Source organism: Ranitomeya variabilis, chromosome 3 (assembly GCF_051348905.1).
Source record: "Ranitomeya variabilis isolate aRanVar5 chromosome 3, aRanVar5.hap1, whole genome shotgun sequence".
Taxonomy (NCBI): Eukaryota; Metazoa; Chordata; class Amphibia; order Anura; family Dendrobatidae; genus Ranitomeya; species Ranitomeya variabilis.
Window position 1 is genome coordinate 116,453,949 of NC_135234.1, and position 19,112 is coordinate 116,473,060.

Consider the following 19,112-nt stretch of genomic DNA (forward strand, 5'->3'; position numbering starts at 1 on the left):
CCGGTCCGATGGGCGTCGCGGTCCAGGTCCGGCGCCTCCCATCTTCATGCGATGATGTCATCTTCCTTGCTTCCTGTCGTGGCTCCTGTGCAGGCGTACTTTATCTGCCCTGTTGAGGGCAGCGCAAAGTACTGCAGTGCGCAGGCGCTGGGCTTCTCGGACCTGTCCCGGCACCTGCGCACTGCAGTACTTTGCTCTGCCCTCAACAGGGCAGATAAAGTACGCCAGCGCAGGAGCCGCGACAGGAAGCAAGGAAGAGGACGTCATCTCATGAAGATGGGAGGCGCTAGACCGCGACGCCCATCGGAGCGGACCGCCGCCCCAGGTGAGTATAATCTAAATTGTTTTTATCTTTCAGATTACATCAGGGGCTTATCTACAGCATTACAGAATGCTGTAGATAAGCCTTTAATGGCCGCAGCTTATAAAAAAGGTGACATTCCCTTTAATGGAAACTTGAGTGGAAGGAAAAAGTGGTAGAAAAAGGTGCACAAGCAGCCTTAAAAGGATTTAAGAAAAGGCCATTCAAAAATCTGGGGGAGATTGACAAGGAGTGGACTGCTGCTGGAGATATTGCTTCAAGAGCCACCGCACACAGACGTATGCAGAACATGGGCTACAAGTGTCGCATTCCTTGTATCAAGCCACTCATGATGACCAATAGACAATGCCAGAAGCGTCTTACCTGGGCCAAGGAGAAAAAGAACTGGACTGTTGCTCAGTGGTCCAAGTTGTTCCCTATGCCGACAAGCTTTTTGAAGATGGAAATTTCAGTCTACAGCAGGACTTGGCACCTGTCCACACTGCCAAAAGTACCAATACCTGGTTTAAAAACAGTATCACTGTTCTTGATTGGCCAGCAAAGTCGCCTGACCTTTACCCCATAGAGAATCTATGGGGTATTGTCACGAGGAAGATGAGACACCAGACCCAACAATGCAGACGACCTGAAGGCTGCTATCAAAGCAACCTGGGCTTCCATAACACCTCAGCAGTGCCACAGGCTGATCGCCTCCATGCCACACCGCATTGATGCAAAAGAAGCCCCGACCAAGGATTGAATGCATCTGCTGAACATACATTTCAGTAGGCCAACACTGCGAATTTTAAAATCATTTTTCAAGCTGGTGTTATAACGTATTCTAATTTAATAAGATAATGACTTTTGGGTTTTCCTTGCCTGTAAGCCATACTCATCAACATTAACAGAAATAAACACTTGAAATAAATCACTCTGTCTGTAATGACTCTATATAATATGAGTTTCACTTTTTGTGTTGAAGAACTGAAATAAATTAACTTTTTGATATTCTAATTTTGTGAGAAGCACCTGTGATATATACCAGGATGGGCCCAGTATGAGAGACTTTTATATAAACCAGGATGGTCCCAGGATGAGGGACATCTACATACCAGGATGGGCCTAGAATAGATGAGGGACATGTCCATACCAGGATGGGGGAACATACTGTATATACCAGGATGGGGTAACATATATACCAGGATGAGCCCATTATGGGGGACATATATCAGGATGAGGGACATATTTAACAGGAAGGGGCTCAGAATGGGGGACATTAGTACAGAATTTAAGGATATTACCCTCATAGCAGTGTTGTCTGCAGAAGTACATACCTTTATCATGCTTTCCTGTTCACTCCAGAAGTTCTGAGATGAATGCATTCCTTCCTTCCCTTTGTGTGTGTTATTTTTTTCCCCTTATCTGTAGAGGAGGAGCTTCACTGCTTATCATGAATGTAAACTGCAGCACAGATTCATCTCAGCTAAAAGTCTAGACATTAGATCAGGAATAGGACAGACATTTATAGGACATTTCATAACTTTCCCAAATTCTTATGAAAAAAATATTCCCCACAAACTGCATTGAACTACTGTACCCAATTTATTATATATTTTAGGAGTCGGCGTCGGTCCATTTTATACCAACTACATCAAAATGGGCTCCGACTCCACAGCCCTGGTTTTTGCTACATAAAGTGACAATGGCCAGATTTAAAAAAAAAAAAAATTAGCCCAGTCATCACATTAGAAGTGACTTTGAGGGGTTTATATGACAAAAAAATACCCCAAATTGATACCATTCTAAAAATTGCACCCCCCAAGGTGCTCAAAACCACATTCAAGAAGTTTATTAACCCTTTAGGTGCTTCACAGGAAATTTTGGAATCTTGCCTTGCGCTGGCGTGTACTCCGGAGGACAGAGAATGAACTTCAATCCAATATCGTGGCCAGCATGCAGCCAGCGGGTAAGGAAAGGGTGAATCAAACACCCGAAAACCCCACCCATATGACCCAAAACCGGTCCTGCCAAATTCAAGTGACAGGTTCCCTTTAATGCCTCATTACAGTATTTTAGTATACTGTATGTAAGTCCCCGGACCCCTCTGCATAGCACAAAAAATAACTTTTCTTATCCCACCATATGGTGAGGTCTGGTCTGAGGTGTGTCGCTGGTCTTGCTGCAGCACCTCCGCTCTCTTTTCAATCACCATCCTTTTGCTTTCTTCATATGGGTGAAGCGTCCTACATCATCCACATAGTGTCAACCAATCGTGCTCTTTTGCAGGCTCTTTGGCCTCTCCCGACGCATGTGCATTACAGTACTTTGCTTAGGGTAGAACGAAGTACGCCTGCACCAGAGCGCAATTGGAGGAAACGTCATCCACATGAAGCAAGCAGGAGGACAGTGATTAGGATGAGAGGAGGCGCTGAAGCAAACAAACTGCGCCCATCGGATCGCACCGTAGGCGGGGATATGAAGTTATTTTTTGTGCTAGGCAGAATGCCTTAAAGGTGGTGGGCATGCTTTATTTTGGGAAACGGAGCATATAAGAAAAATGTGCAGCAAGAACCATTACTATGAAAAGGTATAACTTTATTAAATGGATATTATCAAACACAGTTTAAAAATGCGAGTCATCCAATGGATGGCAGTACAGCAACATCAAGAGGCATGAAGTTAATGGTATCTCTGGTTATATGGAAACCATACTGACAATGTTTGCAGGGAAATATAAGCATGTGGCAACCACAAATATTGTAAAAACACATAGTAATAACAATGGTGGACATGCAAACAGGTGACTAATAAATATACCTCTGAGTGTGTAGTGCCAGGTCCTCGACCTGTGTTTCAGCAGGGTGCCTTCTTCTGGGGGAATCAATTTATATTGGGAGAATCTGGTGACAAGTTCCCTTTAAAAAGGCAGTATAGGGGCAGAAACGGTGTCACATCGGGATCCTACTGCTACATCTTCAGTGCAATATGTTCACAACTGCTTGAAAGAAAAGGTCATATTTTAGATTTTTTTTACAGACTAAAGTTGCAGCTTTATTTAAAACAAAAACTTAGAGTTTATCTTTAAATGCTCTGTAAAAGGTCTACTCTCCCTTCCTCTTCACAAGATGAGTTGTTACTGACTTCAATGGTTTGGGCAGGTATCCTGCTTATGTCCTGTTCTAATTGAAGGGATGATTGAATGATGTAAAGAGATGATCACATAAAAATGATTACATCAGGAACCTGCGCTGGTATAACTGCCTGTCGGCAAACATCTCCTACACTGACAACCACTCTAAGATAATATACATAGAGAACTGTATTGGCAAACTGCAATGTCCAATATTGCAGATAAACAGACCAACCGGCTTTCCTGGTCAGAAAAAAAGAAAGTTCGTTCTCATCCTTACCGCAAATCCGTGGGAAGGATGTGGGCGATACTGGATGAAGATCTGCTGTCAGAGAAAGTCCCAGGATGTCACTTCACTGGCCGTACAGGTAACAATACATAATGTCCTTATAGGTAACACGGCAAAAGTTTCAGAGGAGAAGTCACGAACCCCCTCGGTGCGGTTAGTGCGATCGGCGCCTGCGCAGGACCTGTGAGCCGCAGTACGCAATGTGACCGCACACGTGACGGAGGGTAAGGTACGAGAGTGGGTGACCCAGGAATTTATTATTGATATTACGAATGTGTTCGTTTATTCGAACCTGTAGAGGTCTCTTAGTACGTCCAACGTACATTTTGTTGCAGGGGCAAGTAATGGTGTAAATCACCCCTGTAGATGAACACGTTATAAATTCTTCAATCCCCAATTCGGTATTGCCAATTTTCGTTTGTTTATGTGTTTGAGTTTTTTTACACATATTGCATTTTTTGCAGGGAAAAAAACCTTTTAGAACACTCTGAGAGGGTAGTTTGAATAGATACTGATCTATTTTGTACTGTGGGAGCAATATACGTACCTAAATTACGACTTTTCTTATAAATAAAGCGAAGCATTTTATTGAAATACATGAGGGAAAGGCAAAAAGTATGAAGGTTGTGGGAATTGAAAGGGTACACCCACATTGGAGAGGAGGAAATTTCATCAAATCCATGTCAAGATCAGAAACCAAATGGATCTTCACTCTAGACACCCTTATTCCTAAGGGTTTGAACTGTGGGATAGAACTTTTCGGGTTTCAATAATTAATGGTACGGCTGGCGTCTATATAAGGACTACTATTTGGAGGTATGGACCATACCTGAAGAAGGAGACAGGCGTCTCCGAAACGCGTTGTACTTTTTTGGTCCATATCGCCACCCGTACCTTACCCTCCGTCACGTGTGCGGTCACATTGCGTACTACGGCTCACAGGTCCTGCGCAGGCGCCGATCGCACTAACCGCACCGAGGGGGTTCGTGACTTCTCCTCTGAAACTTTTGCCGTGTTACCTATAAGGACATTATGTATTGTTACCTGTACGGCCAGTGAAGCGACATCCTGGGACTTTCTCTGACAGCAGATCTTCATCCAGGATCGCCCACATCCTTCCCACGGATTTGCGGTAAGGATGAGAACGAACTTTCTTTTTTTCTGACCAGGAAAGCCGGTTGGTCTGTTTATCTGCAATATTGGACATTGCAGTTTGCCAATACAGTTCTCTATGTATATTATCTTAGAGTGGTTGTCAGTGTAGGAGATGTTTGCCGACAGGCAGTTATACCAGCGCAGGTTCCTGATGTAATCATTTTTATGTGATCATCTCTTTACTTCATTTTTACTACTACAATCCCTTGTGGTGATTGTTTTCACCTGCGGCAGACAAACTGCTTTGTGCTCCATAGCGCCACTCATATTGATTTAGATGATTGAATGATACCTGCTGAGTGTGTTCAGGACCTGGAAGCATCTGACAGATGCCACATTAGCAATGTTCCACCATGCAAGAGTTAGAGGTGGTGGTGGATAACCCATTTAAATGCTAGTATTGCTTTGAACATTTATTTATTTTTTTACTTTTTTTAATAGCTGTTTTCCTACCGAAATGTTAGCTGTCTGTTAATAACATTTTACTCTTTTTTTTTTTTTTTTTTTCTTCTCTCTTTCTAGCAATATGTGCTTCTGAGAAGTTATTGTGCTTCATGCTGCGCAATTCTGCTTGTCGTATGCTGATAAACCATGTTAAAAGAAGACAATAACCACTTCCGTTTCTCACCCAAGAAGTCAGAAAATGCCCTAATAGAGGAATATAGACGAGAGCTCGAAGTGGTAAAGAAAGAATTGGAAAGTGAAAAATTAAGAACCCAAGAAGTCAAGAAAAAGTGCACATCAGAGGTGAAAAGGAATAAGGAGACATATGAAAAAGAAAAAAGGAAGCTAGTGGATGATTTGAAATGTAAATTTGAGCAGCAGAGAACCCGTGAGCTCCTGCAGCTAAAAGACTCGGTTTTACGTGAAAGAGAGTTGGAAATAAAGCAGATGATGAGATGGAAAGATGAGGAGCTAAGAGAGCTCAAGGCACTTCTGCAAAAAGAGAGAGACACAGCCATTAGACATGCGAGAGACCTGCAGCAGCAATTGATTGATGAGTTGTTGAATAAGGGTTATGCAGCGAAGTCTAGCCATGCTAAGAAAGATGAACATCACTTTCCAGCAGCCAGGGAATGCCAGTGCAAACTTCAGGATGTTCTGTCTAAGATTCGTTGGGAGTATGATGGTGACCAGGCAGCATGCATTCGGCACCTAAAAGTGGAACTCAGCTTGGCGAAAAGCCTCTTTATTAAATATATCCTGAGCAGCAATAGTGGTAGTTTACTGACTATTTTAGAAGGCAACTCAAAGCCATTGGTTTGTGAGGAAATTAAATTTGGACGCCATTCCCTTGGTAGCCATACGGCCAAACCATGGTCACCAAAAGACATCTTCTCGGGACCAAATATCAGACCGAGGCCACAATCTCATGAAAGTGCACTGTTAAGGTCAAGATCGCTTGATTGTTTGTTGACTGAGCATAAATCCACACACCCCTCCTCTGAAAAGTTATGGAAATTAACTCCAGAGACAGAAGTAGTTAAAGCACACAATCTCGTAGATTGCCAAGAGAATGACGTATCAGACATTGTCCCTTGTTTAGATGCAAGAAATGACTCTTTAAATTGGCATTTGTTTGAGAATAGAGTACATCAGCTGTCCGACAATATTTCCCAGGACATTTCTGCATTGATAGGTGTTAACTGTTCGACATCAATAGAAACACTTGATTCCAATCAAAGCCACTGTGTACAAAATGCTGGTAGGCTGCAGCTTTTGCTGGTAAGATTTTTTTTTTAATTGATTTAAAAAGAACCCATCACTAAATTTTTCTGTAATTTAATTTAAAGGGAACCTGTCAGCAGAATTGTGCATAGTAACCTACACACAGTGTCAAGTCGGCGCTGTTATATTGACTACAATGATACCTTGGTTGAAGAAATCCATCTTGTGGTTGTTTTGTAATCTTTATTTTCAGTTTGTAGTTAATGAAATTCTCATGCCCTAAGGCGGGGCTGGTGCATGTGGTGCTCTGACTAGATATTCATAATGCAGACTGCTGACAGGTCACTGATCCCTCAGTGACCTGCCCCCTAGTTTGCATAATGAATACCTAACATACTGAAGAAAGAGACAAAAAACGCTTCTGCAGGCAGGTGCCAGCCGTTGCACCTGATCTGCAGCATAAATGCATAGTTTGTGCGGCAATAATACATTTTCTTGATGTCATCCAGCTAGGGAAAAGAAAAAAAATTTAAATGGCGCCCGCCGCGCCTGCGCAGTTGGCAGCTGTCGTTTTCGATAGCTTTGATCTGATAGCTGCTACTGCGCATGCACCGGCAGCGTCATCTTAGTGGAGAAGAAAAAAAAATTCCTCCTCCAAGATGGCGCCGCCCGCGCCTGCACAGAAGCAGCTATCAGTGTCCATAGCTGTGATCCGAGAGCTGCTACTGCGCAAGCGGGGGCGGCGCCATCTTGGAGGAGGAATTTTTCTTCTCCAGTAAGATGGCGCCGCCGTTTCATGCGCAGTAATTAGCAAGTGAGGGGGGAGTTGATGTCACCTTTGTATTGTCAGGTGACATCAAGCCTTGAGGTTAGTAATGGAGAGGAGTCAATAAGACCCCATTACTAACCCCATAGTCACATTGTATAAAAACAGACACCCAGAATAAAGTCCTTTAATTGCAAGAATAACAGACTTTTTTAATAAATCTTAATTGAGCCATACTAATGACGTCGCCCATTCCACCCACGCCCTTGTCATCTGCAAAAGAGTTAAAACTAAAAAGCAACAATATTCCTCACCTTTCTGCAGAGATATGCTGCTAATCCATTTGTCCCACATCAAGATGGCAGGCTGCATGATTGCATGATGCGATGCACAAGGCACCTTGTGCTCAGTGTCTCCCTGTGAACTCCTATTCCCATTCTGAGGGCACCACGAGCGTGACAAAAAGTTCTCCTTGCGGTGCTGTCAGATAGGTCCTTTGAGTTCACAGCCAATTAACTCCCTTCACCGTTCTGACAGCACGAGCGCGGTGGGATGACAGGCTGTATGGTCGCATCATGCAACCGTGCATGCTTAAGAGAAATGAGTATTCACGTGCAGAGAGGTGAATATTCATTTCTCTTAAGTAGCGGCACACGTGACCGCCGGCAAAAGCAGGAAGCGGGCGGCTGACATTGTGCAAGCTACTGAAGAGCAATGAATACTCACTGCTTTCTGCATGCACAGTCCCGGCGTGCACGCAGTGAGTATTCTGGCAGCTGCTTTTCGGCTTGCTAGCATCGCTTGATGTCCACGCCATGCGCTGCTTACAAGCATAAAGCATCTCCTGGTATTGGAGAAGGACGCTGCGAGGGAGCGCCGGGAAGGTAAGTGTAATGTTTTTTTGTTTTTTTTTAATGTTTTCTGATGGGGCCATGTATACCAGGATGGGGGTGGGGGCCAATCATAAGGATTGGGCCAATCATAAGGATGGGCCCATGCATACCAGGACTGGGGTTGGGGGCCAATCATACCAAGACTCTATTAAAGAGAAGTTAATATTCATTGCCCTCCACGCCCATGGGCGTGGAATGCAATGAATATTCATTTCTCTTTAGCAGCGGGCACAGGAGTTAGCCACAGCAGCCGGCTCCAGCCTCCTGTGACCCGCTGCTCACCCCCCACAGCCAGAGCTGACCAGTACATCCGGACTATAAGACGCACCTCTCATTTTCCTCACATTTTTGGAGGAAAAAAGTGCTTCTTATAGTCCGAAAAACAGATTTATTTCTTGGTGTCCATACCAATAGGTTTTCCTATTAAGATCCAGCAGTTTAAGCCTACACACCAGTATGATTTTGCTGAATATTTTACTTTGTGCTGAGTACCCCCTGCAGGATAATTGGGTAGTTTGTTCTAAAATGCTGTCTAATTATGGGGGACTGAGTAATGTATAAATGTGTTTTTTTTTTTTTTTTTTTTTTTTTTTTTTAAAACCAGACTGCTCATGTGATTGTGGGGGAAAAAGGCTTAAAGCACCACTGCAGCGGTTATTTTTTTTTTATTTCAATACTGTAGAGCTGCTACTAAACTACCGTAAGTTTCCTGCCCCCCGTATTATACTTACTAGCTGCCATCTTCAGAGCTTCATAGTGCCATACCAGTCCTGCACCACCATCTTGGGATCTCAACGTCTTGCTGACCAGAAGACAGAGGTAACGATCACAAGGTCTTAAATAAGTCTACGAGAAACTCGTTCTAGCATCATTCTGGTTCATAGTTACATTGAGTTGTTAAAACTGTTCACAGAAAAATCCCAAATATTATGTAATTACTTACACATAGCCAATTTCACAAAATCTATTGCCATATAATAGGCAGAACAGAGTCACAGTTATAGCTTTACATAATAATTGTCTTGTAGCTGAAATATCCATGAACACTACAGAATTACTACTTGAACCGGTTATTCCCATCTTCATAGATGAGTAGTTAGACACCACTCCAGCATTTATTTTTTATTGCAGTACTGTAGTGATGCTACTATTCCAAGTTCCCTGCCCTTGTCTTAAACTTATCAGCCGCCAACTTCAGCTGTCACAACTCAATGTAAAAAAATTCACAGTAAATTCGATTAGCTGGGAAGACTAGTCTGAAAACTGTTCACAGAAAAATCCAAAATATTAAAAAATACCTTTTATTAATTATTATATTTAAAAACTTGCACACAAAACCATCACCAAAGAAAAACAACATATAATAGAAAAAAGCCTTAGGGGGTGCCTAACCCTAAGGACCGATCACTCTTTTGCACCCTACCTGGCAGCGGAGGTTGGCACCCTACTTCCTGCGCAACGGCGCCCCCGCTCACCGTCGACTATCCCTTCTACTCTTGTAATCCCTGTAGGGAAGGGGTAGAAAAATAAGAATATACTAACAATATGATACCTTAATTTAGCATATAGAGCTGTTGGCCAGGGGGTATATTTATCAAAAGGCCAGAGGATATAGATCACCCTTGTTCTGACCCTGCCTAACAGCGGGGGTTGGCACCCTAGATTGCTTACGACATGTGGCGCCCCCACTCAGCGGCTGTCCCAACACTGACCCTAACAAAACGCTCTTTTAAAGGATGTAAAAAAAGAAAAATGCTAAAGTGCAAAAAATGATATAACAAAAGCTAATAGCAAAAAGGAATGGGATTGTAGTTGCTATTAAGGTGCAATACTAATTAATTAGCAATTCTCATAAAAAACAATCTTACTGGTACATATGATGACCAATTCTACAGAGACCACATTGAGAATGAAAAAGATGGAGGCCCCTATTTTAGGAAAGTCACAACCTGAGACCTACTCTCCCCACATATAATATCACAAAGCAACCATGCCTTAAAAGCTTAATATATCGCAAAAATATGTGTATAAAAATGAAACTCGACGCGTTTCCCCTCTATACCAAGGTTCATCAGGAGTAAATACACATTTTGTAAATGACTGCTACATAGCTTGGTGATGTCAGATATCCTATAGCAATGAAGTCACAGACACATAGGGTGGGTCCCCTCCAGATAGCGTGCTCGGGATAAAGTGCCCAGCTTACTGAATATATAGACTCCTTTAATTGAAATATTGCCATCACATGGTTAACCCATGTCATTCTCAATTAAGCATATAAAAGGCCTGGTGTTGATTTGAGGTGTGGTTCTTGCATTTGGAAGGTTTTGCTGTGAAGTAAACATGCGGTCAAAGGAGCTCTCCATGCAGGTGAAACAAGCCATCTTTAAGGCTACTTTCACACTTCCGTCGGTACGGGGCCGTCGCAAACCGTCGGCCCGACGTACCGACGGACGTTGTGCTAAATTTAGCACAACGTGGGCAGCGGATGCAGTCTTACGACGCAGTGTGATGAGCGGGGAAGAGGGGGCGGAGTTCCGGCCGCACATGCGCGGTCGGAAAAAGCGGAACCGATGGACAAAAAAGTTACATTGAACGTTTTTTTGTGTGTCGCGGCCGCCAAAACACGACGCAACTTTCGCACGACGTCGCAATGCGTCACTAATGCAAGTCTATGGAGAAAAAACGCATCCTGCGGGCAACTTGCAGGATGCGTTTTTTCTCCAAAATGACGCATTGCGACGTACGCCTTAAGACGGATGTGTGAAAGTAGCCTAAGGCTACTTTCACACTGGCGTTAACTGCATTACGTCGCAATGCGTCGTTTTGCCGAAAAAACGCATCCTGCAAAAGTGCTTGCAGGATGCGTTTTTTCTGCATTAACTAACATTAGCGACGCATTTGCGACGCAATGACACACGTCGCAACCGTCGTGCGACGGTTGCGCCGTGCTGTGGCGGACCGTCAGGAGCAAAAAACGTTACATGTAATGTTTTTTGCTCCCGACGGTCCGCTTTTTCCGACCGCGCATGCACGGCCGGAACTCCGCCCCCACCTCCCCGCACTTCCCCGCACCTCACAGTGGGGCAGCGGATGCGCTGGAAAAATGCATCCGCTGCCCCCGTTGTGGGAACCTCAGCCCGACGCTAGTGTGAAAGTAGCCTAAGCTGCGAAAACAGAAAAAAACCATCCGAGAAATTGCTACAATATTAGGAGTGGCAAAATCTGCAGTTTGGTACATCCTGAGAAAGAAAGAAAGCACTGGTGAACTCATCAATGCAAAAAGACCTGGGCGTCCACGGAAGACAACAGTGGTGGATGATTGCAGAATAATCTCCATGGTGAAGAGAAAATCCTTCACAACAGCCAACCAAGTGAACAACACTCTCCAGGAGGTCGGCGTATCAATATCCAAATCTACCATAAAGAGAAAACTGCATGAAAGTAAATACAGAGGGTTCACTGCACGGTGCAAGCCACTCATAAGCATCAAGAATAAAAAGGCTAGACTGGACTTTGCTAAAAAAAACATCTAAAAAAGCCAGCACAGTTCTGGAAGAAAATTTTTGGACAGATGAAACCAAGATCAACCTCTACCAGAATGATGGAAAGAGAAAAGTATGGTGAAGGCATGATACAGCTCATGCTCCAAAACATACCACATCCTCTGTAAAACCCGGCGGAGGCAGTGTGATGGCTTGGGCATGCATGGCTGCCAGTGGCACTGGGTCACTAGTGTTTATTGATGATGTGACACAGGACAGAAGCAGCCGAATTAATTCTGAGGTATTCAGAGCCACACCGTGTGCTCAGATCCAGCCAAATGCAGCCAAACTGATTGGTCGTCGTTTCATACTACAGATGGACAATGACCCAAAACATAAAGCCAAAGCAACCCAGGAGTTTATTAAAGCAAAGAAGTGGAATATTCTTGAATGGCCAAGTCAGTCAACTGATCTCAACCCAATTGAGCAGCATTTCACTTGTTAAAGACTAAACTTCAGACAGGCCCACAAACAAACAGCAACTGAAAACCACCGCAGTGAAGGCCTGGCAGAGCATCAAAAAGGAGGAAACACAGCGTCTGGTGATGTCCATGAGTTCAAGACTTCAGACAGTCATTGCCAACAAAGGGTTTTCAACCAAGTACTAAAAATGAACATTTTATTTAAAATTATTGAATCTGTCCAATTACTTTTGGTCACTTTAAAAACAGGGTGGCACATGTTAAGGAGCTGAAACTCCTAAACCCTTCATCCAATTTTCATGTGGATACCCTCAAATGAAAGCTGAAAGTCTGAACTTCAACTGCATCTGAATTGTTTTGTTTAAAATTCATTGTGGTAATGTCTATAACCAAAATTAGAAAAATGTTGTCTGTCCAAATATATATAGACCTAACTGTATATCCTCTGGCCTTTTGATAAATATACCCCCTGGCCAACACCTCTATATGCTAAATTAATGTATCATATTGTTAGTATATTATTTTTCTACCCCTTCCCTACAGGAATTACAAGAGTAGAAGGGATAGTCGACGGTGAGCGGGGGCACCATGGCGCAGGAAGTAGAGTGCCAACCTCCGCTGCCAGGTAGGGTGCAAAAGAGTGATCGGTCCTTAGGGTTAGGCACCCCCTAAGGCTTTTTTCTATTATATGTTGTTTTTCTTTGGTGATGGTTTTGTGTGCACCAGTTTTTAAATATAATAATTAATAAAAGGTATTTTTTAATATTTGGGATTTTTCTGTGAACAGTTTTCTGGCTATTCATCCTAGCGAATCGAATTTACTGTGAATTTTTTTACATTGAGTTGTGACAGCTGAAGTTGGCGGCTGATAAGTTTTAGGGTACGGTCACACACTGCCATTTTGATCGCTACGACGGTACGATTCGTGACGTTCTAGCGATATCCATACGATATCGCAGTGTCTGACACGCAGCAGCGATCAGGGACCCTGCTGAGAATCGTACGTCGTAGCAGATCGTATGGAACTTTCTTTCGTCGCTTGATCTCCCGCTGACATCGCTGGATCGTTGTGTGTGACAGCGATCCAGCGATGTGTTCGCTTGTAACCAGGGTAAACATCGGGCAACTAAGCGCAGGGCCGCGCTTAGTAACCCGATGTTTACCGTGGTTACCAGCGTAAACGTAAAAAAAACAAACAGTACATACTCACATTCCGGTGTCTGTCCTCCGGCGTCTCAGCTTCTCTGCACTGTGAGCGCCGGCAAGCCGGAAAGCGAGCACAGCGGTGACGTCTGACGTCACCGCTGTGCTTTCCGGCTATGGCGCTTACACAGTGGAGAGAAGCACAGCGCCGGGGGACAGACACCGGAATGTGAGTATGTACTGTTTGTTTGTTTTTTTACGTTTACGCTGGTAACCAGGGTAAACATCGGGTTACTAAGCGCGGCCCTGCGCTTAGTAACCCCCTGGTTACCCGGGGACTTCGGCATCGCTCCAGCGCCGTGATTGCAACGTGTGACCGCAGTCTACGATGCTGGAGCGATAATCATACGATGCTACGACGTCACGGATCGTGCCGTCGTAGCGATGTAAATGGTACTGTGTGACGGTACCATAAGACAAGGGCAGGGAACTTGGAATAGTAGCATCACTACAGTACTGCAATAAAAAAAAAGTGCTGGAGTGGTGTCTACTACTCATCTATGAAGATGGGAATAACCGGTTCAAGTAGTAATTCTGTAGTGTTCGTGGATATTTCAGCTACAAGACAAATATTATGTAAAGCTATAACTGTGACTCTGTTCTGCCTATTATATGGCAATAGATTTTGTGAAATTGGCTCTGTGTAAGTAATTACATGCCTGTGATAACAAACCCCCTGGGATTATCTAAAATAACACACAGGAGAGAATAAGGTTTGCAAAGCTCATGTGTGAATAGAGCTCCAGTTACTTACAGTATGTGATGGGAAAGGCACCTACATCACTCATATAAAAGTAAATGTAGGGGGTGGTCTCTCATGCACAACATCCCTCCATTCCCACAGGTGGTATTGCCCATTGTCCAGCAGCAGTCAGAATCCTAGCAATCCTGCATTCTGTGGATTCATGGGACTACATCTTTTAAGAATGAATTCACACCCGGCAACTTTTGTTGCAGAACTTTCTGCCACTGAAAATCGGTTCATTCATCTGAATGCGGTTTGGGTAGAAAGTACATGGTTTTCTGCAAACTCTATTCACATAAATAGGGCAGGCGCAGATATTTTTGCAACAAAATCCTCCCCCCGAAAAACTTGCAATGAATTGTGAGAATTTTTCAGATGTGCTTCTGAAAATGTGCTTATTGGAAAAAGTAGCTGGTCTGCTGAAATATTTTCTTTACAGGAGATAAGAATACATGCTCCAGTATTTTCTGGATAGAAGAAAAATGAAGGCATGTTCTGTTTATAGCAGTGGGGAAGGCAAGTACTTACAGTGGTGTCATGTCTGCAGATTGTAATTTGCATCTCTCCAATTCTGCATAGAGGATTTGTAATGACATTTATGCTCCTGTATGTGTCCTGTTCCTGTAAGGCCACGAAGATGTCTGGGGCTTAGTACAAGGAGGAATGAATGGCCAGGTGCATGGAATATGCAGGTGTGTACATAGGCAACATCTGCAAGGAGTTTGTATGTTCTCCCCATGTTTCCTTGTGTTTACTCCGGGTTCTCCAGTTTCCTCCCACTTTCCAAAAACCTACCGCTAGGGAATCTAGATTGTAAGCCCCAATTGGGGCAGTGATGATTGTGTCTGTAAAGCACTGAGGAGTATGTAAGCGCTATATAAACTGAATGTATAGTTAGGGCCATATTCCTAGTGTACGTATATAAAGGCTGTGTGTAGCATGTGTTCCGGGTACCTGTCCGATGTTCTGTAGAGGAGGTAATGGACTGTCTGGTATCGCTGTCAGTATGATCTCATCAGGAGTGTAAGCTCCTTGCTTTACCTTTGCTTTATTATGCAGTAAGCATTCTTACCATTGAATGCTTCCTTCTTGCCAGCGCCTGCTGCATGGGTGTCTGTGAATGGATGGTGGGCTACATGCTGTGCTCGGGCTCTTTGTTTTTCAGCTGTTATTGACCCCTATGTGGAGAAGATCTTCTCCTGAAGACATTGTTTACTGTTGTTTCTGTCTGGGGACAAAGCTAGTTCGGGTTCATGTAAGACACGTCTGCGTAGCAGCACCCTAACCTTTATTCATTACACTCCATTCCAGCTCAGTTTCCATGGCAACCATCTGTCTTCTTCGTCATTGGTCGCCCAGTGCTTTCCATACAAATCTGGTAGGTTTAACTCCTCTATTAATATTGATGACTGGAAAAGCTAGCAGAGGTAGGACACAGTTAACTTTAACCAGCGCTCCCTCTGCATAAACATGGATTATTTGTGACCATCAGTAGGCCCTAAATGCAAGCTAATCAAAAGGTTGGAAGAAGCCATGAAGATGGGAGAGATGGGATTCTAGTCTCTACGATCATGGTTTCTGCATTTTTTTTCTTCCCTACTAAGAACGAGGACTGCCTATGAATGAAATATGTCTCCTGCGGAGGAGCACTGCATTTTTACATTTTTCTGGCCGGCCGTCTGTGACATGCAAGCAATCGTCTAGCTCATGAATATGCAATGGTTACCCTCTGTACCATATATCCGGACTGTTCGCTTTCAACAAATCTTTACCTAATGACTTATTTATTAATCATTTTCAATATGCATTTTCCTGTATGGTTATTTATCGATGAAATTTCTCCCGCATGATGCTCTGTATGGGTACTGATGGGCAGCACAGCATCATGCAGAGAACCAGTGAGGGTTCAGAAGAGGCATGGGTTTTAGAAGCCGTAGCAAGGTGCAGTTTCATGCACAGCCCATTATTGGCTGGTGCTATCCAAAGTCCGGAGTGTGACGCCACTGCTGCTAAGGAATTGACTAACCGCGTGGTTCCCCTTTTGATGTTCTCCACTTGTGAGGTGCCATCGGACGGTCAGAATCTTGAGATACAGGTGGCAAATGGTGCTCCGCCAATGGAGCTCATGGATGTGGACTTGAAAGCAGCAATGCTTCCCACTAAAGACTCACCCATGGAGCTAGCAGTCACCCCTGTCATTGATGTCCAGAATTGTGTTAGCCTGGTTAACAAGCAGATAGATCTCATTTCTGCTGATTCTACAAGCTTGGATGTCTCCGTCTCCAAACTGTCTAGGACTAAGCTTCAGGGTATTAAATGTGTTTCCGTGCCAACAGATGAGCAGGAAATGCCAGTCTGCCCCCTGGAAAATGGGATTAGGCCTTGTAGCACTGATTCTCCGATAAATCCAGTAAACACTGTGAATGAGAATGGAGGAAAATGTAACACTCTTTGCACGGTAAGAAGCTAGACGTTAATATTGTCCTGTTAATAGTGTTGTGTGTTACTTAGTGCACTAATAATGTGCTTTCTAGCAGCACGAGGTCTGTGACAGCTAATCCTATGTTAGAACCATGGACAGCTCAAAGTTCACTGCTGGACATGTTCTTTGCATGCTATTTTCAGTGTAGACTGTTATGTTCTGGTTTCCCGAACAACGGTTCTGACATTACACAGCCTGTGTGTGTATCATGTCTGTGAGTTTTCATTGCCAAACATTGCATGTTTTAATAAATGCACATGCACCTATGGCTTACATCTTGCCTGCTAATCGCTGCAGAATTTCAATAATGTTTTTTTATTACGGTAACGTAAAAGAAAATTACTGTTTTGCATGTCTTTGGTCTCCTATTATGTGGTTATTGTAGTCATAATCAAGTATGAACACAGAAGTCATTTTCCTACATGGTTTTAAAACTTGTTTTGCAGATCACAATGCTTGTAATAGCTGTTCTTACATCATCTGTGTGGCTCATTAGGATGGTTGGATGGTTAATGTTCCTTAATTTATTTGCATTTCTTTAGTTTTCTTACATACATAAGCTTGACTTTCCATTTAGATAGTGGTGTATGGTAGTTTGGGACCTGCACTTACTGCACGGGTAGAAGTTTAGTTTAGGCCCTGACTACTTGACATCTCTCCAGCATGTGATTCTAAAACCTACAATTCTTACTCAATTTTTATACAAGGTACCGATTTTGGTCACCTGAGGGTCCGCACAGGAAATGTAACATATCATTGTTTGATGCAGTAAAATGCATTCATGAGCTGCCCAGTAAATTGTATTGGAAGTTCTGCAGCTGCCATTACCAATCACCATTTGTCTATTATGGTGACTGGCAGACTGATGGCTACATGTGGTACGTGGGTGCTCTCTTTTTCCTCTTTCAGCAGAGCATACACATAACTGTGTATACTGACTGTCTACTGTAACCATTATCAGACCTCCCTATAAGGCAACATTTGTTATGTTCTGACTTATATATATATATATTTTTGTGTGTGCAAAGGCCATTAACAGTATTGATGGAGGAGTGTTCCCATTATACACATCTATTAAGATATCAATTTGATCATAAATGTTTGATAAGTAGGTGTCATTAGTCACCTAATATTAGAAATTTGGTTTCTTGTGCACCTGCACAATCGCCTACCGTTCTACTTAACTGGAGAAACAGTGGACTTCATTGTTTAAATATGTCTCTCATAGTATATAATGCAAGTCTATGTAATGTCTGTATGTGCAGGTCCACATTACTTTTACATAGAGTGGTGCCCACAAAATCAACTAAAAAAAAAAATTAACCACACATACATTAAAATATTTTTATTGTATCAAAACATATAGTAGTATTAGATAAAAAGGGGTGATAACATTGGAGAAAATTTGCAAAAGAAGCATGACAGAGCACCTTAATGTCAATCCGAAAAGAGTGCACTCATTAAATGACCCCGCCAAAAAAATACTGTTTACACTGCAAAGTCAAGTGGCTACAGAATACAGAAAATGACTAAGGAAACACCATCACAAAATTTATAGAATGTGATCGGATCATAAACATACAGATGGAGGTAAAATGTCCCAAGGAAATAGTGTGCATAATGCTATTTAGTAAGAACAAATATTAATATGCCTATAAAATCTAGTAAACCCTAGTCACATCTGTACACATTTGTCATAAATCTACCATGTTCATGGTGCATGATGTGCATTAACTTGTGATGCCCAAGGTGCGTTTCGCCATGGCTTCTTCCAGGGGCAATGTAAAGTGAGGACAAAGCAGGAGTTATGTATTAACTGCACTCTTTTCTAATTGTCATTTGTGCATAGGGTGCTCTGTCATACTTCCTTTGCAATTTTTCTGTGATGTTACCACCATTTTTATATACTTTGTATATTTTGTTTTGATACACTATAAGCTATTATTTTAATTTGTGTGTGATCATACTTACAGGTTTTGTATTAGTAAGCTGTCCATTATCATTATTTTTTTCTATTTGTCGTTTCACTGGCCCACTGTCTTGCTGCCAACTCTGTAGATTTTATTAATTAGAAAGTGGTGCACACAAAACCATCTGCATATCTTGCACAAGGGCCCCATGCCCACTTTGTTTAATTTGTCTAATGTCTCTGGGAGTCATGCATACACAGAATTGGCTGATCAGTTTAGGTAATGGGCACTGTTCAGTTTGCACGATTAGCATGTTCTACTGTTACATTTTATTCTGTAAATGGTGTTTTATATAAACTGCTCCAAAAAATTAAAGGAACACTTAAAGAAGTTGTCCACTGCTTTTACATTGTTGGCCTATCCTTAGGATAAGTCCTCAAAGTCTGATCAGCTGAGGTTTGACACCTGGCAGCCCCACCGACCAGCTGTTATTGGTGTCATCGGCGGCTTGAGGTGCTCACTTGCCGAGCTGCTCCGCCTACTGGTAGTGGCTGTCGCGGGGTACTGCACATTCGCCTCCTATTGATTTGAATAGGAGGTGGA

At 43.0% G+C, this 19,112-nt stretch overlaps 1 protein-coding gene across 7 annotated transcripts in view; it reads left to right on the forward strand.

Moving 5' to 3' along the window:
• The window catches only part of TSPOAP1 (TSPO associated protein 1), a 268,852-nt gene that overhangs the window by 24,905 nt on the left and 224,835 nt on the right, over nucleotides 1-19,112 (forward strand). For 4 of the 7 annotated variants that reach the window (XM_077294576.1, XM_077294575.1, XM_077294581.1 and 1 more), the window contains exon 2: nucleotides 5,398-6,600. In XM_077294576.1, coding sequence (XP_077150691.1) covers nucleotides 5,467-6,600 — 1,134 coding nt within the window. In that variant the 5' untranslated portion in view covers nucleotides 5,398-5,466. Of the gene's footprint in view, nucleotides 1-5,397; nucleotides 6,601-15,522; nucleotides 16,576-19,112 lie in introns of those variants that run through there. The other 3 variants (XM_077294577.1, XM_077294580.1, XM_077294578.1) reach the window with 2 other exon arrangements.